General features: G+C 42.5%; 1 protein-coding gene across 1 annotated transcript; it reads right to left on the bottom strand.

The window, feature by feature from the left end:
- Positions 1–26854, bottom strand: prkci (protein kinase C, iota). Its single transcript, XM_076098452.1, has 18 exons — positions 26558–26854; positions 17904–18025; positions 15086–15175; positions 13414–13464; positions 12743–12828; positions 12239–12376; positions 12049–12103; positions 10912–10967; positions 9747–9923; positions 7494–7591; positions 6654–6740; positions 6409–6544; positions 6170–6257; positions 4310–4435; positions 3795–3874; positions 3380–3469; positions 1933–2048; positions 1–1832 (listed from the first exon to the last, which is right to left on the bottom strand). The coding sequence occupies exons 1-18, from the start codon at positions 26638–26640 to the stop codon at positions 1745–1747; spliced, it is 1767 nt and encodes a 588-aa protein (XP_075954567.1). The 5' UTR covers positions 26641–26854; the 3' UTR covers positions 1–1744.
- Between the last annotated feature and the right edge of the window lie 688 nt (positions 26855–27542).

Genomic DNA, 27542 nt, shown 5'->3' on the forward strand with positions numbered 1-27542 from the left:
GAGAGAAATAAAATGTTTATTTTACCGTGTTTTTTCTTTGCACACTAATAATACATGTCAGCAGAGTCCTCTGGGTGGTAAACGTCCCCAAAACACAACAAATACAACAAATAGTGTTTTCATTCGGTTCACCCAGTAACATTTTGGAATCAATGTAGTGATTTAAAAAAAAAGAAAAAGATTCAAAATGAAATCTGATTCACAAAAAAAAGTAACAAAAAAAAAAAAACAGCTAAAGTAACATGTGTAACAGATGAATGAGCTCCTCTGGTCACCACGTGAGGCCAAAAAACAGTTTCCAAGAAGTGAGACGCTTCACAGTCCGGAGGTTCACTCACCATCACTTAGTGTCGTTACAGTCCGGGGGTAGAGAACGGCTCTACGTAGCATTTATATACTTTAAATCAGTTGCACAATATATCTAATTTAGGGAATGGTACATATGGTAAAAATGAAGCACAGCAGACACAGTTTACAGGAAGCACTGTGTCCTCGCTTCTGACCCAGCTCTCGTTTCAACAATCAGTATTTTTGATTTACAATGAAAGACATACATGGAATGAAGTACCAAAAAAAAAGAAAGAAAAGGTGACAGACCATTCGTCTCAGAAAAGCATAGTATTAAAAATGAGCAAAAAAGATCTGAATATATAAATTCTCTGACTTGGGACAGCACATCTCATGTATACTGTACCTTCTAATTCGTACCAGCAAGACATTTAAAATAAAAATGTTTTTTTTTGGTCCTGTGTGAGTGTATATTTCATGGATGGTCTGCACAGTAAAAGGTAACCTGTGCTCCAGCGTTCAGGTATGATGTGCTTCTCTTTCGGCCCATTTCCCTGCACAGCGGGCTCTTTCATTCACAGTTTGAAAGTATCGACTCATTGTTAGCGTTGGTTGGATTCTGCTGAATACGTTCCTTCATTCTGGGGAGAAGGGACTAGAAGCAGACACCTTCTGGTTTCCAGATGTTGTGTTTTCATCTAAAAACAACAAAGCCTGAACCGTTTGGTTGTTACTCTGGCTGGACATGCAACACATTAGAACAACATATATAATGATGTTAAATAAAACATGAGAAAAATATATAGATTTGTATCTTTTTTTTTTATTTTTTTTTTTCTTTCTTTTTTTTTTTAAAGGCTAGTGTTATGGTTCTTCTTTCGTCTACAGTAGGGGAGTTGCGACAAAGCTGAATCCAAAATGTCTTTAAGGTGATTAAGTTGTCAGTTTTGTCCGACTGTGGCTTGAAGCTAAAAAGGCCTTGTCTAATATTTATAGAAGATTCATATATGTACAAATAAAATATGCATTGAAAACACCCCACCAGCTGGAAGGAGAGGATGTTCAGTTCATCTGTCGGGGGCCGTGCCTCATCCCCCGACATACAGCGACCGTGGAAGAACTTTGTAGCCTCGATGGCTACCGATAAAGAGGCCCCGATGAGAAAATCAATATCAGTGCAGATTTACATGATATAAAAATAATGAAAAAAAAAAAGAAGGTAGGCTTAAGGGCAAGTGGTTATAAATGGCAGAGTGTGAGACTGGTTTTGGCAAATAAGCATTCTACTGTGCATGTGCGGCCCTCGAACAGAAGGTTGATGTCGCCAGGTTGTCTCGTAACCATGCAGCTTGAAGACACTGAGACGCCACGTAACACGTGCATGAGTGTGTGTGTGTGAGAGTGTGTGTGTGTGCGTGTGTGTGTGGTGTGTATAAGCACAGATGTCACGTCCCCCTCACACACACTCCTCCGCCGACATCAGGAGTGGGTTGATGTACTCGAATCCTTCAAACTCGGACTGGTCGATCTTCTTGACCACATCGCTACGACAAAGAAAAGATTTTTTTTTTTTGGTCGGTGAAAATTGCACGTTATATTTGTTTTAACAAAATAAAGAAAGAGAGATATTAAATGGGGACTCACTCGTCGTCAGGCGTGAGCTGGATGGGCTCGTTGGTGAACTGGGCGTCAAAGTTGTCCAATCCGAATTCCCCTGAGATGTTGGGCTTGAAAGGAGGGACCACCTGCTTCTGCTCCAGCTGAAATAACGACACGGGAAACAGGTGAGAACTTAACAACCGTATCGGCCAAAACACACTAAATCAATATTTAAACTGAGTAATATTGACGATTGCAGATCGAAAGGCAATTCATCTGCAAACACTCCTCGCCATTTATTACAGTCAATAAATATCCTCGTGATTTTGCACTGTTGGTCAGGCAGAACAAGCTGTTTGTAGGTATCACGTTAGGCTCTGGGACATTGTGATGCTTATATGGACTAAATAACTAATGGGTCATTAGAGAAAATAAATGGCAGATCGGGGCCCATCATATACGTAAAATGCATTGAAAAGGACACTAGTATAAAGACACTACAATCCTTCTTTGGTCATCTACCCACCGTAGACTTCTGTCCTGTTTCCATTAACTAATACTTCAGCCCATCGACACATTTAAAACAGTGACTAAATCCTTGATGACGCACTTGCTCTCAGCACCTCAGATTACATCTCAGTGTGGAGGAAACTCACAGCGCCTCATGTGTCTGTAAGAATGCTCCGCCTGCAGGCCGATAGGTGCACTGCAGGGCTAACTTTCAGGTTCGTGTGTGAGTGTGAGTGTGTGCGTGTGCATATGAGGAGGAGGGAGGGACGTGGGAGGGTGTAAGCTGATCCCTCCAGACACTCTGACCGACTGCTGGGTAGCTGCTCCAGACCAAACAGGGAAAAAGAGGTCATAGTGATCCCTGTAGAGCTACCCTGTCTGTCTGTCTCCCTCCCTGTCTGTCTCTGTCTGTCCATTTGTAAAATACATTTGACTAAAATGTGCCTGTTCATTTACACATGTACAGACTTTTCTTTATATACTTATACATATACATACATACATACATACATATATAAAATTAAATCCCTAAAAAATGATTGTTTATGTATTTTTATGTTTTGGAGTGTCTGACAGTCTAATCGAACAAAGAATCAACAGATTGATCAATAAGGAAAATAATTGCTAGTTGTAACCCAACTTAAATGATATCTGGATAAGCCTGTCAGTCTTTTGAATGTGTTGACAGCAACAGACATTTGTTGAATTTTACCGTTCTGTCTCTCATAAAACAGGAACGTCATTCACACAAATTACTTCTACTTCTACTCATGCTGAAACTGAGAACAGGAAGCCTCATAAATAACAGAGCGTCTTTAGTCCGAGCTTAACTTTCAGTGAGATTCCTAGACGGGATTCTGAAACACTCAATATAATCAACTGATTACTTTCATTTGAAACGATTAAGGTGACGATCAAGGCAACGCGAGATAAGCAGGAGAGACAGAGGGGAACATGGAGAGAATAAAAGAGAGTGACTCACAAGGTCCCAATCCACGTTCCTGAAGAACGGATGGCTCATGATGTCGGCAAAGCCCGTCTGAGGGTGGCAGCCTAGACGCTCCTTGGGATCCTGTGGGAGCGAAGGCGAGAGGAGGGTGAGAGACGGTATGACGGCCAGCAAAAAATATCAGACGAGCAAGAAAGGTGGAGAGGGTTTGGAAAAGGAGAGAATTTGGAAGAACGGTGGAAAAGAAGAGTGGATTTTGTTGATGGATATTATGGATAGGTGAAAATACACAAGAGCCACATTGAGATACAGAAGGACGGGGGTGGAACAAAAGAACAACGAGATGGCAGTTGACTCCAACTAAGGCCGAAATAATGACATTTTCAAAGGTCCAGCAGGAGTCAACACTGTTTTAGGATTGATACAGGCCTGTCTGACACCTTCTTACCTTGTTGAGGAAGCCCTTGAGGACGCTGGCGGCTTTGACTGACAACGAGCGGGGGATTCGGATCTGTTTTTCCAATATTACTGCAGGAGGTGAGAGAAGGGGGGGGACGGGGGACAGACGGTCTCTTGAGTCTAAAATGACAGAAGACGCCACTGACACTGCAGCAGCTATGAGTTCAATCCTGTTGGGTATACTCATGTTGAACATACATACAGAAGCCTTTCAATGAAGTGTCAATGGCTTTCCATTAAACTGTCTTGAAATATGACTTCAGTCACATTTTCATCCCCATCAATCCAACACTTTTCTGGCTGTTATAAGAAAACACGGACACATTTTGAATTTTGTATTTACAATGAAATATCGGCATTCACACATTTCCCCGTAACAGATGGCATGTGCCTGGTACTTGGAGAAGTGGCCATTGGAAAGGTGTCAATACAAAGGTGTTACATGCTTCCACTGGGCTGATTTTTTCCCTCCGGTTATAAATCTTAGCTGTGTGTGCCTGTTACCTTGGAAGAGGTAGTCTTCTGTGTTCTGGTCTGGGTTGTCAGAGCTCCCGACGATATCGAAGGGCGACCGGCCCGCCATCATCTCAAACATCAGCACGCCCAGCGCCCACCAGTCCACACTGAACCCTACACAGAGACAGAGACAGAGACACACACACACACACACACACACACACACACACACACACACACACACACACACACACACACACACACACACACACACACACACACACACACACACACACACACACACACACACACACACACACACACACACACACCTATTTATGACCAGAATAAATAGAACACTGATACTTTAAACATTCATCATTAATAGAGCAACAAAAACAAGGTATAACTTAGCAGTGATGTGCATGTTAAAGCGCGCTTCTCATTAACTCGTATACTTTAAATTACTCACAAATTCCACCTCGATTTGAGGGTTACTATAGCAACCACTCCCACCATAGAAGCAGTATTTTTTGCATCCTTTTCACCCCTCGACAACAAATCTCATACTTTACTGCTAAATGTTTGTTCAGAACAAGCCAATTAGGGCTTAACTACAGTTTATTGAAATAAACACAAGGTGTATATCTAAAGATCTATTTTATAAGAAGACCGGTATTGACTCCACTTCATGAAATCAGAATCCTTTCCATTCCCGTGTCAAATCTCATCAGGTTAACTTAATAACCACAGTGTGGTTGTATGAGGTATCCATAGTCGGTGTACAGCAGATGAAGGTTAGTTTAGAGAACTACGACTCAAAGATGTCTACGGACTTAATATTGTGTTGCTGAGAAAGAAATGGTATAATTATGATTTTTAGTGGCAGCCTAATTAATGTTCACAACCTGTAACTACAAGCTAAAAATAAGATGAGCGTCACGACACATGAAATGAAAGATAAAAGGTTTGACAAGTTATTTCTGTTAGCGTCAGGGCTTGATGGAAAAACCGATTGGGCACTAAAACTATCACTATCACAGCCCATGTAGAAAACGTTCCCAAACTATTTCATTTTGATTGTTTCTTGCATATTCCAAACCTTCTAAAGCCGGACGTGTGGACTCATTTTGTCTTTTATTTTGTTGATGAACACCCTCAGTGTCTCAAGGTAATTATAATTGGTCGCCGGCTGTGCAGACAGGACCCAAAATCAGTAGCACACGAGCAATAAATAAGGCTTAATTATGTTGTTTGTCTTCATCTAAAAGCAAACATTGCTAGTTCAGCCTGAATGTTAGAGCTTTCTGAAGGTCTTTTTCACAGCAGACATCTTCACCGGTCAGTGTTACAAATGACACCAACAATGGCTTTGTTCTATTATTCAAAACCACCGGTATGATCCTTTAACAGTGGATCCTATTGCTACGACACCTCTTCTGGTAACCAGGGAGATCTATTTCCATTGTATTTATAGACGCGTTTCCATCCAGCTCTGTAGACTCTGCTTCAACTTTGTTCTTAACGGCTATTACACACGAACACTTTTCTGATTCATGCACGTTAGTCATCCTTACCCACCTTGTTTCTGACCGATACACTAATGAGTTTAGAAGTGCGGCATTCATTTAGAGGATGCCACAATTCATTCTGTGATTACTTTGTTGCCTTTTGAATGTATTGGCTATTTTCTTTAGCTTTTTACTTTGTTGGTTTCTTTGTTGCTCTAATGTTAATCTACGTATACTCATTTGATGAAGACTTTTCCAGTATTCTGCACCATGTAGCATCCACAATCACGACAGAGAGCAGCATTCCCTACATCACCGCTTAATGCTTCCTATATTGCATCACAGCAGATAAAAGGGATGGCATTTCTAGTAAGTGATTGTGTGTTGCAGCTCTCACCATAATCCTCTCCTCTAAGTATTTCGGGGGCGATGTAATTGGGTGTACCACAGAACGTGCTTGTTGTATCGCCGGGTCTCAAGCCCTCCTGCAAAAACAGAAAGATGGGTCAGCTGCAAGATCCTCTCAGAGGGCTGTAAACTTAACACTGACGCAGCTTTGCAGGTGCTTTTATCCAAAGTGCACCGTGGCATCATTAGAGCCTCGATTTCTCATACACAGTAAACTGCAATCCACACCTTGCACATGCCGTAGTCTGTCAGTTTGATGTGTCCTTCGGAGTCCAGCAGCACGTTGTCGAGCTTCAGATCTCTGTAGATGATTCCCCGTTCGTGGAGGTAGTTGAGCGCCAGACTGATCTCTGCGGAGTAGAATCTGAAAGAGAGATACGAGTGTATTAAAAAAAAAAAAAAATCACATACGGCTAAAAAAAGACCAATCTTATTCCTTTTAATTAGACGTGAGAGAAAACGTGTGACTCTACCTGGCGTGTTCTTCTGGGAGTTTCCTTTGTCTCTGCATGTGGAACATTAGATCTCCACCGTTCACATATTCAATAACAAAGAACAGTCTGTGAAAAGAAGCAAATGTTAGAGAGATTTATATTGTTTTCATTTAGCTTCTTACCATCTGTAATGAACACAGACCGTTTCTCCAAGTTTAAGTTATTTCACCAAACATCTGTTTTTTTGTTTTTATAAATTGTATCTATATAGATAAAAACGAAAGAAAGAAAAACAAATCAACAAGAAGAGGTGCAGCACTATCAGCCATAGTCGGCTCATGACAGATATTTTGATTATTTTAAAATTAAAATGTGTGAAAAGAGATTATTGTAAGTTGTAAAAGTGTAATGTGTAACTTCTTTGCACCAATAAGGACTTTGAATAATGACAGTTGTGTGGTTCTTTGATTATTTTTCCAGTCCGCTCCGCTGTCATTTAAATCTGATCAAACCCACACCAACACAGTCCGGGTAAAGCAGTTTCTGAGTGTTAAACTCTTGATAAATATTAATTTCATGAACTACATTGTTTCTTTCTGAACTTTTCTGTTACTTTTTGAATGTTACACAGAAATACTAATGATTTTAAACCACGTTTTCAGGCCCTTCAACCATGATGGGGATCTTCCCATGACCATACTTTTCATGACCTTAAGAAAGTGGTCTGGTTTTGGTAAACAGACCGTAACCACAGCACACCGTAACCTCATGCGTCATATGGAAACACTCGTATGTTTCGTTTTTTTTGACACACCGACAAACAACAGATTTTGAAGCCTTGAAGAAACTGAGTGACTCAAGCAGGAGAGATGCTCTCACCTGCTTTCTGTCTGGAAACAGGAATGGAGGCCGACCAGGAAGGGGTGATTGGAGGCCTGCTCAAAAACGTGCTTTTCTGTTTGGACCCAGTCGATGTCCTGCAAGAGAAACACACAAAGACGCACCCCAGGTGTAAATCAGAGATCATTGTGACAAAGTACCCCTTAAACTTATAAAAGCTGAGTAAGCACAGTGCTCGATCGACCCTCCCGTACAGACACGGACCAGGGTGGGCAGCGTAAAGGGCTGAGCCAGGAGAAGCGGGTCTCTATCGACGGCTGGATGATAACATGTCTGGACACGGATGCGGCTCGCGCTGACAGGGCAGGGACAACAGAACACTTCAACATTGATCGAAAGGCACTCGTCAGTTTGTCAATCACGCTAAGTGCGTCTAATCAAGGCTAACTACTCCCATTGCCTCCGTCTGTGCTGCTACACGCGAGATCAATTTCTGATGACATGATGGTTTATCTACACCTTCTTAGAACGATTGATGGCCCGGAAGAGGTCCGTCAACTAAACTCAGTGTTTCAGACAAGATACCCAAGGCGGGTGTTCAATGACGCGGGACAGATCCTCACTGTGCTGTGAATAACGGCTCCAATCAATTGTGCTAATTTCATTAATTATACATGGCAGTGACAGAAGACTTATGACTTCACTATCAACTATTCTCACATCTCAATAGACGGAGTCGCTGTGTTATTGTCACACTGGACGGACTTAAAGGGACAGTTACGCTCATGAGATGTGGATACACACCTTTAAATGGCAAAAGAAGATGGCTGCTGCGTCTGAATTACAAGTTGTTACAAGTCACTTTATTAACAAATAAGTAAGATCATATGAACATCTAAAACTGAATTGATTAGTTGATTAATTGATAAGTTAATTAACATCATTAAATATTTTCTTGTAAATCGTTTAAGTTGTTTTTAAAGAAATAAAATATCAATGATGATCTGATTCCAGCTGCTCCAATATGAGGATTTGCTGTTTGTCTGTTTTCTGTCTTTGTAAATGTAATAGATTTTGACTTTGGACTGTTGGTCGGACAAAACAAGATATCTGAAGACGATTCCTTCTACTATTTTCTAACGTTTTGAAGTAAAAACAATCAAACAATTGAGAAAATAGTCGATTAATTAATCCATAATGAAAATAATTGTTAGTTGCAGCGCTGGAAAAAAGGTCCTTTTTGCGGTCACCTAAACTGGCAGCAGTGGAAACAGCAGTTATAATGAATAATTCTGTATGTTATTTTGACAAATGTGGTCAAACCTCAGCAGTGGAGAAGCCACTGGGCTGATTTTTGTCTTTGATCTTGAGCTGGTTAATGCTAAATTCACTCTCAAACATACCTTCGAACTGCATGTACTGATACTAAAAATGCAAAAATCAGTAAGTGGTACGAAAACAGTTCTGATGGGGTTCGATAGGTACGTCGCACAGCAGCTGGATTCTTGCGTTGTCTCAAGATCACACGAGAATCGCAGCGTCACAAGAAAATCCATCTCGTCACGCTTTAAGTAATGAGTTTCTGTCCCGTAAACCAGAGCACGAACCAATCAGGGTTAGCGTAGATGCTCCAATAGTTTCAGTTATATCAGAACTCCAGAATATTTCCTTAAAAGAAGAGCACTGAAGGCAAGAGTTTAGTTTTTCGTTCACTCTTTCACCGCATATTACACATCTCTGTGATATTCATGAACCATTCATTCTTCTTTTTGCTACAAGGACAAACATTAAGCATGGGACTTGTGAGTCCCCTTCTGCAAATATTGCATTTCAAAGTTGCCTTTGGTTAAAATATATCGACTTTTTGGAATGGTTAGGTCATGAAATATTCATGGTTTAAGTTTTAGGTTTGAGGCTTTCCGCCATGTTCAGTAAGTCAGTCTTGTTAACAACCGTGTCACTGAGTTAGCACGTGTTAGCACGTGTTTGTATACCTCACCAGCTGTTTTTTCCTTGCAGACGCCTGTAATGTGAGAAAGAGGCAAAAGAGAATATCTAAGAGAGATTGTGAATGAGAAATTCGATATGGGATTCGTTGGGCACGGAATTGGATCCAAAATGACCGGCTATCAAATCCAATCCCTAATTATAACCAAATAAAAAGTAAATATATCACTTTTATCAAAACCCACCAACTCTCTGTGTCAGAGTCCATGCACAGGCCGACCGACAACACGTCATACTGCCAACGTTTTGACTCCGGCGGTCGGTTCAAACACCGGCGTTGTTTACCTCGTCGTCATTGACCAGCTCCTTCTTCACCACCTTCATGGCGTAGATGCGCTCCGTCTTCTTCAGCTGCACCAGCAGCACCTTGGCGTAGCTGCCTCGGCCGATCACCCTCAGCAGATCAAAGTCTGCCAGGCCCAGGCTGGAGGGCGACTTCCCCGTGTCTCTACTGCTCCGCGCCTAAACAACATAATGTGAAGTCAACTCGACGACAATTTATCACGCAGCTTTTCAGAACATCGGCCTTTATCAATTTTAATGAACTATTGATAGAGCTGGTGATTTGGTTCTGCACACGACGGTGATTTCCTTTGGGTGGTTTGTAAATTAAGTTTTAACTGCACCACTTCTTCAAAGTGAATCTTAGTAATGACTTTCTTGTCTTTATTAAATACCATCTTGCCGCCTCCATCAGATTACGCGCTCGTTGTATTAGTCCCACTTCTCTGTAAAACCCGATTACAATCTCCACCATTTCCTCACCCATCTTCCTCTCTCCTCTCCTGTAATCTGTTCTGTAGTGAACCGTTTAAACTACGTATCCATCTAAACCCCCCTCCTCCCTAGAGTCGACATGGAACCGTAGATAAGATCATTTGGCTTGCCCTCTCTTATCTGCCTCGATCTATGTCCAACTCGACCCCTTTTTATCAATCCCGCTCTGTCCAACAACCCTCCCCCCCCAAATTACATACCTGGCCATTAATCAGCCTCGGGCGTTAAGAGCTGTGATAAAAGGTTACTTTATTAGCTCCACCAAAGGAAATCAATACCCACAGCACTGTGAGGGTGCCTACGTCTGCATGTGCTCTATATCACACACGCACAGCAGGTGGAAGAAGGATAACCCAAATGTACACAATGGCAAAATAGGCAGAAAAAAAAAAAACCTGCTTCCAATTACAGGTGATTTTATTCTCTCTCTCCATCTTCTCACACAAAAAGCACTAATCTCTCACTCTAAAGTTTAGAGTGAGAGATTAGCGCTTTTTGTGTGTGTTTAGAGTCTAAACACAGAGTCACACACACACACACACGCACACGCACACACACACACACACACACACACACACACACACACACACATATATATACATCTAGACAACGCAACAGATTGACAGACGATGAGTCACACATCAAAAGTGTTTGAAAAGATTCTCTCTCTCACCTCTTTCTCTTCGCCATCGTAAGGCAAGCTTTCTCTGGAGTCTCTATTGTGAGGGTCTGAGAGAGGCGAGAGAGTGACAGACAGACAGAAGGAGAGGGGGAGGCAGGGGAGAAAAAAAAAAAAAAAAAAGAGGGCGAAAGTAGGTGAGAGACAGTCACACGCTTTGTTCACAGCCCTGCAGTCATTTCTCTCTGCTTGGTCAGTAAAGAAAATACCATTTTTTTATATCCACCGATGCCACAGTATTTAAAATAATAAGTATAATGTAACTTTAGTTTGTACTTGTGATCATTTAAATCATAATAATCTACATAGATGCATTTCAAAACAGACTTAAACAAAGATATCTGCATCCGAATGTGTGCGGGATGGCGTCCCACGACCTGTGAGTATTTGTGGCGGAGAGCGTTTGAACTGCCTCACTAACGGCAGCAACCAGCGACCTTAAGCCCTCTCATTCCAGTCAGCCTCTCAACCGCCTGACTGGACTTAAGTCTGGTGCTGGAGGTAAACCTCAAATGCGGCTGACCCAACTTGTAGTCTGGGTGGTCGCTGCTATGCTAATGTCAACAATCTCCTGAGGTTACTTTATGTATTCTTTATCGATAAGTCTTGTGGTGATACTCCACAGCTGGAATCAAACCAGGAACGTTGCAGTTGGTTCATCTCAACCACTCGGCTACCAGGACGCTCCTGTTTTTAGCCTTTCTTTAAAATTAAATATATGTTAGTGATCTGTGTTTAAAGATTTACTTTATTTGGTTTGGCGGTAGTATTTGTTGACAATAATAAAAATAAAAGAAATCGGCAGCCTTGTCTTTTAAAAGCATTGGTCATAAGCTGCAGGAAATGAGCCAATTTAAGGCAAAAGAATGGCAGAAGTGAGAGTGAAATTAAAAAGATTTAGACCAATTTTGGGCTGAAAAGTAAAAACTTGCACTAATGTTTCAAAAATGCATAAATCAACAGGAGCCGAGGAGTGATTTGAGCCACAGTTTGTGGCACAAGGCACTTTGTCTCCTATGTGCTTTTTCTGTATTCATGAGCTTCTAAACCAAGTTATTTTGTGCTTTTGTAAACACTTTCCAAAGTGTGGGTGCACACCTGTGTGTGTGTGTGTGTGTGTGTTAGTGTTACCTGGCTCTTCAGTTTGGTCTAATTGACTCGACGGCGCGCCGGGCATGATTGGTTCCTGGACAACAACATTGGTCATTAAGTATAATCGGCATTGAAAAACAGAATACAATCTTAAACCTACGTACGAGTCATGGACGGTAACGATCCACTTAACGGCATCAAGCTAATGAGTGTGAGGAGTCCCTCTCACCTGGATCATCTGTCTGCCACACTCCACTGTGACCAGTTTATGACACTTCTTGTGCACCAGCAGTTTGCAGTTGATGCATTTGTAGCCTTGTCTTCCCAGACCCCAGATACGGTCGGTGCAGATGGCACAATGGGCTCGCTGCTCGGCAGGGCAGACAAAGAACCGTCGTCACCACAAGTAAGCACGCATTATATTCCAGGAGATGAAACATGAAGCCCTGATGGCCTACGATTAAATCGTTGCGCGTTACCACCATCCCTCTTACTCCACCAATCAATACAAAGTGAAATTACTTCAGGGAAACGGATGTCTCGTTCTCCTTCAAATACACTAAACAATAAATGTACATTGTGGTAAAGGTTTTACAAGTAACGCTGTAGCTATTAACCCAGTGAAAATATTCCGACAATGATAATGTTAAGTATGTGAAATACACATTATTACATGAGTGAATGGCCTCTCAGTGTGAAATACTGTTTAACAAAAGTTATAGTCGCATCTCACCCTGTTGAAGCGCTTGGCCTGAAAGGCGTGACCGCTGGCATAGTAAAGCTTCCTCCAGCGCCTCGCTCCACGCCGATATATAGACTCTGTGAAGAGAGAAGAATGGACGCTGAATGGACTTCATTTATGGATTTCTTTCTTCAAAGCTCTCCACAAATTGCCTGTAATTCACCTATTAATTCATTCAGTCCTGCTTCACCTGTTCCATGTGCATTTGTGTATAAAGCCAGTTTGATTTCACATTTTCATCTGAAGTATCATTTTCTACCACATTGTGAATGTATTTAATCATCCTGCTGGCTAAGCTAAACTAAGGCCAGTGCGTGTTTATTTTTAGGGGCTGGAATCATCGCCCTCACGCAATCAAACTACATTTTCTAAATGGTGTAGATTTGAATGGCTCAACTTTGGATTTTGAATTTGTAAAATAATGTTCAGAAATAATTTCTCACTATATATGACACTCTAGTTAAACATGCACACACATTTTAGTTTTAAGTACAAATATAGGCCCCGTGTCCCGAAATTCATACTTCTGGCTAAACTGTAAATTTTGAAATTCTCCTGCGTATAAGAATCTGCTCAAGTGCCCCAGAATTTAAAATGTGAATTAAGTATAAGCTCCTTTGGGACCCCTGCTGCTTAGTTTGGTAGAAAGGGTTTTAACTCACTGTCTTCTCCCGGACACGGCATGCCAGGTTTCTCTGGTATACACGGGAACACTGGGAAGCAAAAAGAAAACATCAAAAAACAGTTACGTTTTTAAAGTCTATTTCATCTAAAGGAAGCGAGTCTGACAGCATTCATGTGAATGCTGCCGGGTACATTTCACTTCCTCTCATCATGACAGTTAAAACTACCTATAGCAAACCAGTCGCCTCGAGCCATTCACACTGAAATTCACTCATGTTGTTCGTATGATGGTACAAGCGTGTGTGTGTGTGGGTGTGTGCAACACGCAGTGATAACTAGACACAATCTTAAAGACAAAGATTACTCGAGCGTGTGCGTGTGTGTGAGAGATGGTTGGAGCTAGACTGGGGGCAGTGTGAGTCAGAGGCGAGGCGTGGGCTACAGCCGACGAGCTCGTTAACGAGCAGACCTGACGACCCCCCGTGGAACCTTCATCACCCCCCCATTCATCCTCCTCCGTCTCGCTGCCATCCACTGCACTCTTGACCCCTCACCTCTGATTTGATTAAACCTTTACATTACACCCCCCCTCCCCCTGTTCCCTTTCAGCCCGGGTTACATGCTTGTACACACACACAGAGCCTGTCAATCAAAGTGTTGCGTCGTTGAGTTAGCCCAGGACCTCTAGGCTCACGAAGTTGCGCAACTGTTTGTCAAGACGGCTAAGCTCAGACGAGGATGTGAAGTAGCTGAAGGGGTCCACGGACGGACGCCGAGAGCAGAAGGAAGTTTCACGGGTCAGCGCTGCATTAACCCCGTGCTTTGATGATTATTTGATGTGTTCAGAATCTGGCTGTCTGTGTTCTGGTTTCATCACACATGTAAAGACACAGAGTCCATTTAAAAAAAAAAAAAAAAGGAAGAGTGGCCCGACATAATGCCAGATGTCTCACTCAAACCATTTTCAGACAAACAAACAGTTCCAGACTTCAAGTAAACCAAATATAAATGTGTATTTTAGTGAGATGGATCGACTGCCGGCTATCTTTGGGCTCTGCTCGTTGCCGTTATGTTGTATGCTTGTAATTGTATAATAGATGTTTGAAAGTACTTTGACTATTGACATTTTAAGTAAACACCAATTTTGAGACTTAATCCACAGTTTGATTATTGGTCCCTGATCTCAGGGCGGTTCCCGTTTATTATTAATTTACGTTAATAATCCTATTGATATTAACAATTTATTAATGTCAATAATGTAATTTTCATACTTGCTAATAACCAAACCGACTTCTGCCACATCCCAAACACTGACGGTGTCGATACTTTTACACGCGAGGTGACTTTGTGTGAAATAATCTCCACATTGTTAAATAGTACTGGCAGGCAGCGAACGACAAAGCAGACTAGTTTTTCTTTTGCCAAAACAGCCCGGATGCCTCGTGTCGGCCTGAGGGCCGGTGCCGGAGCTCGATGAGCAGAAATGGAAACAGAGCTGCCGCCAAACTTGACCGCTCATAAAAAGCTCACCGGAGAGGCGAGGGGACTATTTTTAGAGCAGAAAAGATAACAGGCTTCTCTCATATGGACCTCTTACTGACCAGCCCATGGTGTCAATCAACATCTTACTGTGTACAGCACAAGAGAACATCCTGTGAGTTAAATCCTAAAAGCGATAGCTGTAACTGTGTGAAAAGCAGCGAGGCTCACCGTGGATAATGAGCTCCGAGTCTTTGTTGAGTTCATAGAGACGCAGGGCTTCTTCCAACTCCAGCTGAGACGACACGGTGCAGGGGTCACCTGACAGCAGAGGAGAGACGAGATGTCATTCACCACATTAAAACAATAAAATAAATAAAGATCACTGGCAGCAAATGTTTTTACCTCCTTCTGAACTAACCTTGTTTCTCTAAAACCTCAGTTACTTGAATTAGATTTCTACTCTTCGATAGAACTAATGAGATACGACTCTGCAGCGGGAAGGCAATATTTTTATTTTTTATTTGGACGGGCAGCATAGTGAGAGGACAGACGCTGCGGCGAGAGGACGGACGCTGCGGCGAGAGGACGGACGCTGAGGCGAGAGGACGGACGCTGAGGCGAGAGGACGGACGCTGAGGCGAGAGGACGGACGCTGAGGCGAGAGGACGGACGCTGCGGCGAGAGGACAGACGCTGCGGCGAGCGAGAGGACAGACGCTGCGGCGAGCGAGAGGACAGACGCTGCGGCGAGCGAGAGGACAGACTCTAGCGAGAGGACAGACGCTGCAGTGAGTCTGACTAGTTTTAGTCAGACTTCGTGTTTCATTTTTTTATATACGTAGATATAAGTAGAGCTGAGCGAATGATTTAACAAGTACTATTTTAATAACTGTTTAATGGTTTCATGGTATTGTTTTAAAGCAAATAAGCAGAGTTTTAGCTATGCAAATGTGAGGATTTGATTCATTTTTCAAGAAGCTAATTGGCGGATTAATTGAAGATGAAAAAGTAAGACGCAGCGCTGAAGGTAACAAACCTCTGCACTGCTGCCAAACTGATAACTTCCAGCTGTGTTTTAATCACGTTTTTATGAGAATAGCTAACAATCTGAGCCTTTTCTGTGCTCCTCATTAGGTGCTTGCATCTGTGTAAGCTTTCAACACATTTTATTTCCCCTCCTCTAATTAGTAACCTATTGACAGGTCCCATCCATGTTCTTTCACATGCAAACATGTTACGAACCCTGTTAGAAATCCGATAAAGGGAACCGGCGTTTTAATTTCATGACATTTAAATCTGATAATTGCGGAAAATCGACAATGACCCAGTTACTTTTAATTGCACAGGATCACGAGACAAAGTAGAGACTATTAAGTGTTACACATACTGTATGTTACAGAGCAAAAGGTTCTGTGTGTGTGTGTGTGTGTGTAGAAGGTGGGTCATACAGTAGGGCAGCATGACATTTATAATAAAATAAATACGTGTCCAATTGTTGTGGGTGTGATATGATTTGCAATACGTCAACATTGAGTAAACATTTAACAAAGTGCGTGAGAACAAACTGTGGCAGTCGATGTTGCCACTTCAAATAGTGTCCTTCTAAAACTGTACAGGCCTATTTGCACAGTGATCAATCCAAGTAAATAATTAAAATAGCACTCCGACGCAGATCTAATTATTTCCTTATCACTGACAGTCAGGTGACACACTCGGAGAGGCAGTGAGAGCCGATACTGAGGCCATCGATTGTATTCTTAGCGCTCTACCGAACTAACCACGTCTACAAACCACGGACTTTGAAAATAGCTCGGGAACAGAAACTGTGACACACGGTGTAAATGTAAAAACATACAGAGCGCTGGAGGTTGACAAAGAACTAGAACTTGTGGGTGGACCGAGACAACCTTCAAGCCTGTTTTTTTAAATATATTTTCTGAAAAGTTATGGTTTCCAGAAGAGTCATTAAGTTTGTGAGTGGTTGAGTCCATGTATGTTACGGAGAAAACACAGGAAGTTATGGACGAATCACTCTCTAATCTAAATGTCCCCACAGCAGGAAGCTCAGTGAACTGTTTTCACTACAATTTACACATTTAAACAACATCTTTAAAAACAGAAATCCCTGTTCTGTGCTGCAACTGCTTGCAACATACATAAACGTATATATGCCAAAATCATTATATATGTGATAAATCAACTAACAGTTATTTTCATCAGTGATTAATCTGTCGATTATTTTCTCAATTAATCGTTTATAAAATGTCAGATAATTGTTAAATATACTCATGACAACTTCCTGAAGCTAAATTTGGACATCAGTTTGAAAGTGGCACTTCTTCAAATTGTTGGTTTTATCTGATTAACGGTCCAAAGCCCCAAAGAGTTAACCGTCACATACGAAAAAAAGAAAAGCAGCAAATCCTCACAAGTGAGACTCTGGAGCTAGTTCTGTGTTTGGCATTTTTACAAGAAGAAAAACAATTAATTGATCATTAAAATAGGTCAGAACAGGTCCCCTGTGGCACACACAGTTTAAGAGTTCATTAAAAGTTGTTTGTGTTTACGTGGCGCGGGAGATACAGTAAGTGCAGCATTCCTTCTACAGATTTCTTTTAAGCAGATCACAAGAAGTACAGACCTGTCGCTGGCATTTACACCTTTAAACCAGGGTTACAAACGTAGTAATTAATCCCAGGTGCATTCTTTAATCATCGTGCTAATGATTCGAGTTCACATTGCGGAGCTGTGTGCATGTGGTTCCCACGGATGGAGCAGGGGAGACAGCTCGAGTACTTCATTACGACCATCAAGCACAGCTCGTCTTCCTCAGACAGGCAAATGACTCCAGAGATTGTATTTGGGTGGCGACCTGTGGGAGCCGGTCTGAGTCTAATGAGTTTGGACAGGCTGACCTTATCCTGAGCAGAGCAGTCTGACGGCTCCATCTTTCCAATGACACCATTACTGCCGCCTGACTAACCGAGTGACAACAAGGAATTAGGTGTGGTAGGGCTGAAGTGTGTGTGTGTGTGTGTGTTCATTACCTTCCTCGTCGATCCACTTCATGGTGAAGAGCTGGTCGTTGTCCATGGAGCACATGTCCTTCACCTCCCCGTACAGACCCTCGTACGATATGGACGGCTCAAAATGAGTGATCATGATGTCCCTGCAGGGAAGATACAAATAAGTCAAGCGCTTTTATTTGACGTTCACGATTACTCTGGGCGCACCGATCCAACGCGTGGGATTGCGTTGAGCATCGGTTACATCCCGTTAGCTACAACGAGTCACGTCATAAAAATGGCAGCACTGGTATCGAATCTGAGACTCTGTATCAGAAAAAGTCCGATCATTCATCCCTACTGACACCAAGGGCAAACGCATTCAATAAAATACATCGACCACCTACTAGTAAAGCACACATTTGATCTATTGAGGTTAAGGCAACAAACACCATTTAAAACATTTAAAATCTTTATTTTAAGAAAGACAATTTATGTTTGTGCCCAGTTCTACCGAGTACTAAATGAGGGTTGTCTCAAAAACTAATTAAAGGAAATAAACACAGAGGAGACATAGATCGATGGAGATACTCTCCCCCCCACACACACACTTCTGTGTGTGAGTCACAGTCTCTCAGTCTGTCACATTCATGTGTGCATTCATCTGTACAGCATGATAGTGGGTGTGCGAAAAAGAGCAAAATCAAGGGCGAGAAAGACTGAAAAAAAAAAAAAAAGGAGTGTAAGAGAGCGAGCCACACACTCGAGCAGAATGAATCACAGTCGATGGGGATTGTAGTTGTGTTGTGACCGCTTTGGTGAAGGCTCAACCGTCCACCACTGCACTCCATCACTTCCTGGAGACCAGTCGAAACACGTCAGCGTAATCAACAAGTACGTCGCTCTGTGCTTCCTCCGTTCACACATACACTCAAACACTGTGGTGAGTAGCGGTGGCTGATCTATGCCCTGTAGGGGGGGGGGGGGGGGGGGGGGGGGGATCATCTGTCGGTCATAGTTTCACGGCGGCGTTAGGACGGATGTCACCTGCTTCAAGCCTTCTGGAAAGCCTCTAATGTTTACAAGCCAACGATTGGGGGGGGGGGGGGGGGGTGTTGTACACAGTCTGGGACACAGTAGTCAAAACAAAGGGTTGAGCACAGTAAAGAAGTAGGAGGGTGTTAAAAGCCGTCCCACCAGCCAGGGGGTGAACCGCGAGGACGGGGATCTCTGACTCGCTTTACAGCCATCGTCAAAGGATGGAGCCAGTTTGTCATCAACTTGAGAGCTTTACAGCTGGATGATAAAAGTCTTTCAAGGACATCTACTGTACAAGTCCAAGGACAGCACAGAGGGTCGATGTAAACGCACGCAAACACCAGACGGGGATTTATTGGCCGATATCTGAGTTGCACGTTCACGTTGAGCATCTAAAGAGAGCAGCTTGTATTAAACTGACTGAAAATCCCACATCAAGAATGAATAAAGCGCGTTGAGCAAGAATAAACTGACGCGAATGCTCAGACTGATGCCTCCTCCTTCCTCCCTTTTCTCACCCTCGTCCTCCATCCTGCTGGTGTTAAACAGCTCCTGCTCTCAGACCAGTATGGCATCTCTACTTCCTCATAAAGCCCTGATAATATCAGAAGATAGGCAGTGTATACACACACACACACACACACACACACACACACACACACACACACACACACACACACACACACACACACACACACACACACACACACACACACACACACACACACACACACACACACACACACACACACACACACACACACACACACACACACACACACACACACCAGCAGATCCAGGTGGCGTATTAATGCCAGCCGGAAATCTTTACTGTGTCACGTGTGACGGACCTGTGCTGCTGGGTGCTCATTAAACATCGTGTGCACACTGTGGTTAAAGTTTTTGCCTCGTCTCAGGAGCTTCACCCAACATCCTCTGTGACACAAGCTCAGCTAATGCAAAGCGGCAGAGACGGCGAAGCGATTCAAATATATTAGAAGCAGGAACGTTAAATACGTTCATCGAGGTTTTCTTCCTATTGTAGAAGGGATGTTTTAGAGCTTTTTGATTGCTCTAAAACATTTTGATTGAGAGCTGAAAGGCCGCAATTATATTGTCACTTAATTCATCGTTTCAGTCATTTCTTCACTGGTTCCAGATGATAAAATATGAGGATTTGATGTTGTTCTTTGTCATGTGACAATTAACTGAATATCTTTAGGTTTGAATGTGTCACTTTTAGGCCGAAATTAATTAATTAATTGGCAATAAAATTGATTTTTTTAGTTGCATACCTAATTAGCTGGTTTTCCATGTTTTATATCATTTTAAATTCAATATCTTGGTGTTTTGGACTGTCAAAGAATTTGGGCATGTTTGACAATTCTTTTGACACATCCTGCTTTAAATTACTGATAAAATATATAATCTTTAGCTGCGGCTCTGCTGTAAAGCACATTGTCTATTTTGTACATGTACTTAATGTGTCTTCACAAAACTAAATGACGACTAGGACGGAAATGATGAATCTATTAGTTGATTGGCAGAGAATTAACTGGCATCATCTATTAATGAATTTGTCTTTTTTTTTCTCAGAATGATCTGGTTCCAGCTTCTCAAGTGGGATATTTTGCTGGTGTTCTTGGACTTCTATGATATTAAACTGAATAACTTTAGGTTGTGTCATCTGGACATGTTTCACTAGTTATTGCCATGTTACGACCCAAACTGATTCATCGAGAAATGACTCAATTGTGTAATAACTGAACTTAACTGAAGTGAAAGTGACAATGTTTTACAAAACTAGGCTCACGAGCAAGCAGCTGTCTGTCGACTATTGCTGCGTCCTTTGACTTGGAAAATAAATGAAGACAACACCGCATTCTTTAACCATTAACAACGCAACACTTTAATAGATTCATCTCAAAAAGGAACCTAAAAATTACATTCAAAAAAGAGAGGGAGCCTTTGTTACACGAAGGAAACCAGTAGTGACTAAGGCAGAAGGATATCTAGAGAGAGAGACTGGGAGCTCATCACTGGTGAGTAACTGGGAGGAAGCAGCATTCCACACAGACTTCGCATTCCTCTGCTATGTGACGTCCTTCAGTACAGCGAAATTAAAAAGGGAGGAGGAGGAGGAGAGTGCTGGCTTGTGCCCCTGAGTAGGACTCTGCGGGCCCATCTGCCCAGCATGAAGCCGTTCGTCACTAGTGAGCGCTCAAGCAGTAAGAAGGGTCCATGTGCCTCTCTGGGTGCCTGATGTCTGAAGCGACAAACAAAAACGCACTGAAGCAAAATACAGAAATGCACACGCTGAAGTTGAGGTCCCCCAAAAAACAATAGGTCAGGATGAATGAAACATGAACTGCAGGATGCTCCAGCTGAGCCTCAGACGAGTGTGTGTGCAACCACTTGCGCTGCATCACACACACACACACACACACACACACACAACGTGCAGACGCTGTAACAGACAATATGCACGTAGCCGCTGAGACTCGAGACTCGTTAGTGAATACGTGTGTCAGCGGACGGGTGGGTGAGGGGGTGCACGACTTCGTGGTTTAGTGCGCGAGGGGCTTTCATAGCAAAAGTAAAACGGCAAGACAAGGAACGCTTCCCGTATTTTAAACAAAGCAGAGCCTTGAAGCACTGACGCAGATGGCAGCCTCTTTGAAAAAGAAGAGCAACTCCTTTCAAAAGAGGAGAAAAAAGAAATATTTGAACGGCTCCGTCGAGCCGGCGTAATCCCAGCTTCCTGCCAAACAACATGCCTGACACAGGAATCCTGAAGTCGATCTGGCACATAAGAAACCTTGTGTTACTGGCAGAGACATACAGACATGTTGTATTTAAGAAGACCTGCTGCAGTATAAACAGCTTCTTCCACACACATATGCTGGACGTGTCAGCCCAGTCCGGCAGAGATTTGCATCTCCATTACAACAGGGCTACCTGCCTGAATGTGTGTGTGTAATTATGTAACACATTTCATTTCCTAGACTCTTCACAATCAAAGACCCCGTTTGTTTGTTTTTGCTACTGGAAAGCTTCCTCCCCATTAGTATTAGTAGACTTGTTTTATTAAAGAATAGCTGCTAATAGCTGGGTTTTCATCAGCAGCAACAACTCCCGTACAGCTTGGTAAGCAAAACAGTTAAATGAAGCAGATTTCTAAGAGGACAAACCAGGAGACGGGAGAGAAACTTCAAACACTGAGGTTCAGTTGGAAGCTACAAAAGGAGTGAGAGCTGAACACACTGGTCTGTCAACACACGCTTGTATGAAGGAACGAAGGGGGGGTCACAGAGATGGTCCATTTTGGGCGCGACTCAGCATAACTCGTAAGTACGCGGACGTCTGCTGCACAGAGCCTATCTGTACACACTCTGGTGCGTAAAATTTACGTCACGCGGACCCTCAAGTACTCGCCGAATGGAAACGCAAATCAGCTCGGCATGGTTTGACTCGGCAAAGCCAAAAGTGCTGTTAGCTGCACTTTTGAGTGCAAAAAGGGTTTTTGTGGCCATATTAACAAGACAGGGCTACAGTAAGCTGACTGGTAAACACGGGCGGAGGCGAGTGTCAGAAGAATTACTGCCTTGAGCAAACACACATTCATCCAACTAGAAAAATATTGGGCTAAAAAACCTGACCAACACATCAAAAAATACACGCCCATACAAATCCTTCATACAACATATGATAACTAAAGAAAATACACACAAGTATTAATTACTCACATTACAATGATAAGCGGCATTTTCTCTATCCAGACATTATATATTTAGGAACGATAAAGGTTGATATGCTTTTTTTTGATGAACTGTATTTTAGCCTTATCCATATCTGCTCCTATGTTTGTCAGCTGTCAAAAACACTCCTGTGTGCCCAATTAAAACACTTGACATACATGCAAAAGAAGCACTATGAGGCGTAAAGGGAAAGCTGTGATGCAAGTTCTATATGCTCCTCAAGGAGACCTATTAAACTGGAGGGTAAGTGGGCATTGAGCAGCTGTATTGTGTCTTGATAAGGATGTCAGATCAGAGTGGTAGTAACTACATGTAACACTGTAAGCAATAATAAGAGGAAATCACAAATCGTCCATTTTAGCCGAGAACGGTGAAATATCTGTCTGACTCCTTCCCAAAGTCATGTCACAGAGACGAGCCAAGCCAGAGCCCTCGTCGCTTGCGTCGGAGCACAACCCGTGCGGGGCTCAGGCCCGATGGGCTGAGCGGATACCTACGCAGCATTAAAACACGGGCCAGCACCTGCACTGCAGACGAGTGCGCCGACACAGCAGCCTGAAAACACGGCCGTTTGAAGGGAGAGGGCCCGCAGAGGTGACTTTGAGCTACGTCTGCACGCGCAGAGGGATGAGGAGAGGAGACGTTGGACTATTTTCTGACATTTCAGAAACAAAACTTAACCGTTTGATTCACTACCACACTTTTAATTGCCTTCCATTGTACAGTATCTGCATCACTGCATTTGAAGCCTTCTCCATTGACCGTCAGTCATAAAGAGAGCAAGATGAAGACGGTGACAGGCTGAGACTGCTACAGGCTGACACCAGTCTGCTGATGCTGGCAATGACAGACAACAGACATGCAAATAGTCATCAATGGACTCACAGCGTACCCTATACTGAAAATAGATGAGCTGAGATAATAACACAGAGTAAGGCCGTTGAGGGAGTTTTTCAGGTTTAAAAGAGGAACAAGCTGATTTCATTGATTACCACTTTGAAGCACAGAAACAGAAGCAATCAGTGAAGTTTAGCTTCTGTAGTGTTTGGGACATTCTCTCCGACCCTTTTGTTCGTGTTAACAAGGGCTGCAACTAACTATTATTTTCATTATTGATTGATCTGCGGGTTATTGTTTCCGTTTATCAAATAAAATATTGATCATAACAAAACATTGGTAGAAAATGCCAGTCACAACTATGCAGAGCCCGAGGTGACATCTTCAAATGTCTGGTTTTGTCTGAACCAAAAGCACGACAAGAAACAACAAATCCTGCCATTACAGCACTAACATGCGGTTGGTACCTAATCTGCGGGTACTAATCTAGCATATTGATGCTGTGCCACTCTTTTCTCCCGCTCCAAACTTCTGCAGGGAAACAATAGCAACACTGATGAGATCCTGGCTCAACGTGTCCCGATGGCACAACAACGACGACACCATCTTAAAATCTGCCTTCGAGTACATCCACACTACTCTGTTTCTATTTGGAAACAGATTTTTCAAATAGAAACAATCTCCGTCCACACGGGCGTTTCAGCATCGTTTTCGAATTGATCTGCATCCACACGGCAACCTTCGAAAACGGACCATTAACGTACATCACGTGAGCATTAACGGACATCACGTGAGCATTAACGTACATCACGTGAGCATTAACGGACATCACGTGAGCATTAGCGGACATCACGTGAGCATTAGCGGACATCACGTGAGCATTAGCGTACACTGGGCATGCGCGTGACGGTGTAAACAGGAAATGGATTGGTTGCTTAGTTCAAACAAATACAACAGAGTAATAAAGTAGTCTTTAATAATGAAAGGTTGTGTTTGATACTTAAGATCTTCCTCTATAAACTCAAACAGACACTGTTCGTGGAAAGTTTTAGAAGTTTTATTTTTCAGACTTAGTTACAGCGCTGCGGCGGTCTTTCTCTCTCTCTCTATCTCTCTCACACACACACACATCAAATGTACTTTAAAATCAACACTTACACGTAAACGTTTACTAGATTATGGGTCCATAAATGTGGTCAACACACGTCTCTCACTCATTTCCTCGGTGTTGTTGTTGTCTGTTCTCACTCGTAGCTCTGAATAGCATTTACTGCTAACTGTGGCTTCAGACAGCCGCTCCGTAGGGCTGATAACGCCGCTGGTCACGCCGCTCGCTAATCGCTCCAATAACAGCTGCTTCCTCCACAGGAATGCAGATAATTGAAATGCTTTTACTGCACAACAGCTGCTAGTACAGACAACAAAGCAAGCAACGCTTGAAATTCATTATCCATGTTGAAATGAATCACTGGTAGCCCTGGCTGTTTGTTTTCTTCCGGGTACGGGTCACGTGATAGCGAGTGTGACGAATCAGGGAAGGAGACGTCATGGCTGCTAAGAACCAATCAAGTAGCGAACACGGGTGTGGGCGTCATCTTTTCTAAACACATCCGTTTCTGACTGTCCACACGAAAATGCAACCCCGGAGTTTTCAAACTCCTTTGTTTACAGTGCTCTAAAACTCCACCGTAGTGTGGACATGGCCTTACTGCATTCCCTCTTTAGCAGCATTGCTGAGATTCCTCAGCAGCCACCTCATGAATACTTCAGATGCTTTGTTCTGTGCGATGACACCTAATGACCAGCACACATTACAGTGTCTCTGAGGTGTGTCACACAGTTGGTGAGAAATACAACAGGTCTGGCCGAGGTGACTTGCACTTCACGTTTTTCAAGTCTTGGCTGCGTTCCAATCACTGGCTCCATCGAACAGAGACGAAAGCTGGGAGTGTCCTTTAAACAACTGGGCGACCAATAATTTTTCCATCGTCACATCCAAGTGCAAAACTAAAAACAGCTGAACTGCCTCTGCGGGGCTTGAAGCACTGGCATCTCCATAACCCTGTACGTGACATTATCAGGGATGAATAGGACATTGATATGTATGCGTTTAAAACTGATGACTCGTTAGGTCTAGAGCTGAAACAATTAATCAATCAACAGGAAATTAACCAGCCGCTACTGTGATGATGAATGAACCAGAGTAACTTACGTTACTGTCATAATTATTTCATTTCATAGAGTTAACAGTGTATTATTTAATCAAAAAATAATAATCAATAGATGAATGGATCATTAGTTGCCGCCCTAGTTAGGGTTGAGGTTGGGTTAATGTGAGGAAAAACACAAATAGATGGGAAACAAACAAAGAGTTTAATGGTAAAAGATATGTTGTCTTATAAATGTCTTAAATGCCATCTGACATCAACACCTTGATCACATTGTCAGTCCAACATTATGAACATCAACGACACCTAACTCCATTCCACAACAGCTACCGTGATGGTATCGATATCTGTCATCATTTCCTGTTGTCATATAACAAATCATTAAATGACATCACGTTAATCTTGTACATTTGCCAAAACAGTATATACGAGATGAATTTCAGCCAGTGTGTAACAACATGATAGGCTAGTTATGAACCTTATTAAACGGGATTAATTAAGTCGGCACAATCTACCGGTGACAGATAGTAGAACTAGTGCTAGCGACTGTTAGCTAACTAGCTGACAGACTAGATCCAAAGCTCACAAACTGTGTCAGATGTAAGATAAAAGCAAAGTCGACCAAACAACAAATTTTGACTGAAGTGAAACTTCTTCACAGCCTAGCTGACACGTTTCTTAAACAACACAGAGTCTGTCTTTACACTGACAAACGCGTCTGGACAGTTTCACCTGATCAAGTTGACCTAAAACTGGTACCCAACATTAGCAAGCTGCTAGCTGGGTTTAGCTAATGTTAGCCAGCTGGTTAGCCACCTTCCACAAGTCCATAACTGCTTCTAGATGGTTAACTAACTAGATGTATGACATACTGGGAGGAGCGGTGGTTTCTTACCCTTTATAATACGCTTTCACCCGGACTTGGTGTGAGTTCTCGCCCGGGTGGGACATGGTGCTGTCCCGCAACGTCGGCATCATGAGCTCGGCCGTGGTCAGTCCGAGTCTTTGGCTCTCTAGTTGTGTACCACGCCCCCAAAACACGTTGTTTTTAAAGTCCGCCGAGACACCGAGGGAACAAGGAGGCAAGTGTGGATGAAAATAAAGAGTTTGGCCTTCCTTGGAGAAACAACAATAACATGTAAAGTAAAGAAAAACTTGCGGGATCCGCCAAACAACTCCCTACTGCAAAGGCCTAACGATGGACGAGTCCATTGTCGGAATGCTTGGGGGTGGCACACACACACACACACACACACACACAGACACACAGACATGTATACTGGCGCTCAATAAATATTTAACATTGAAATCTATTGTTCTATACATATTTTAAGTGTACAATGTACAAGAAACATATATTATATGTTTAATATCTCTGAAAAGGTAAATATATACTTTGCCTGCATTCCGACTGTACCAAGTGAAGCACTTTATATGGGTAAGTGCTGCTTTCATGTGCACACATCTGTGCTCGGACATAGTAGAAGCCTTCGAGATATGTCGCGCATTCAAGTGCTTTGGTTTGGAAATAACAACAACATTGACCAGGAACAAAAGTAAAAGAGTTTGTGAATGTCCATTTGTTGTTTTAGAAATGAGTGAACTACTTTGTGCTGCTGTGCTAGTATGAAGAAAACAAATATGTGATTGATAAAAGACAAGAAAGAAGGAAAAAACATTAGCCTACAAACCACAATGATTGTTTGCATGGACTACAAAAATCAAATTAAACAAAAACTCCAAATACTAGCATTATATTTATTTATTATATTTATTTATGTCATGCAATGCGACATTGGGCTACAATAACAAATACAGGCTACAGCAACTTAACATACAGGCTAATAATATTAGCTCTCTCTCTTTCTCTGTCTCTCTGT

The sequence above is a fragment of the Anarhichas minor genome, unplaced genomic scaffold (genome assembly GCF_050575085.1).
Source record: "Anarhichas minor isolate MPS153535 unplaced genomic scaffold, ASM5057508v1 ptg000024l, whole genome shotgun sequence".
In the NCBI taxonomy this organism is placed as follows: domain Eukaryota; kingdom Metazoa; phylum Chordata; class Actinopteri; order Perciformes; family Anarhichadidae; genus Anarhichas; species Anarhichas minor.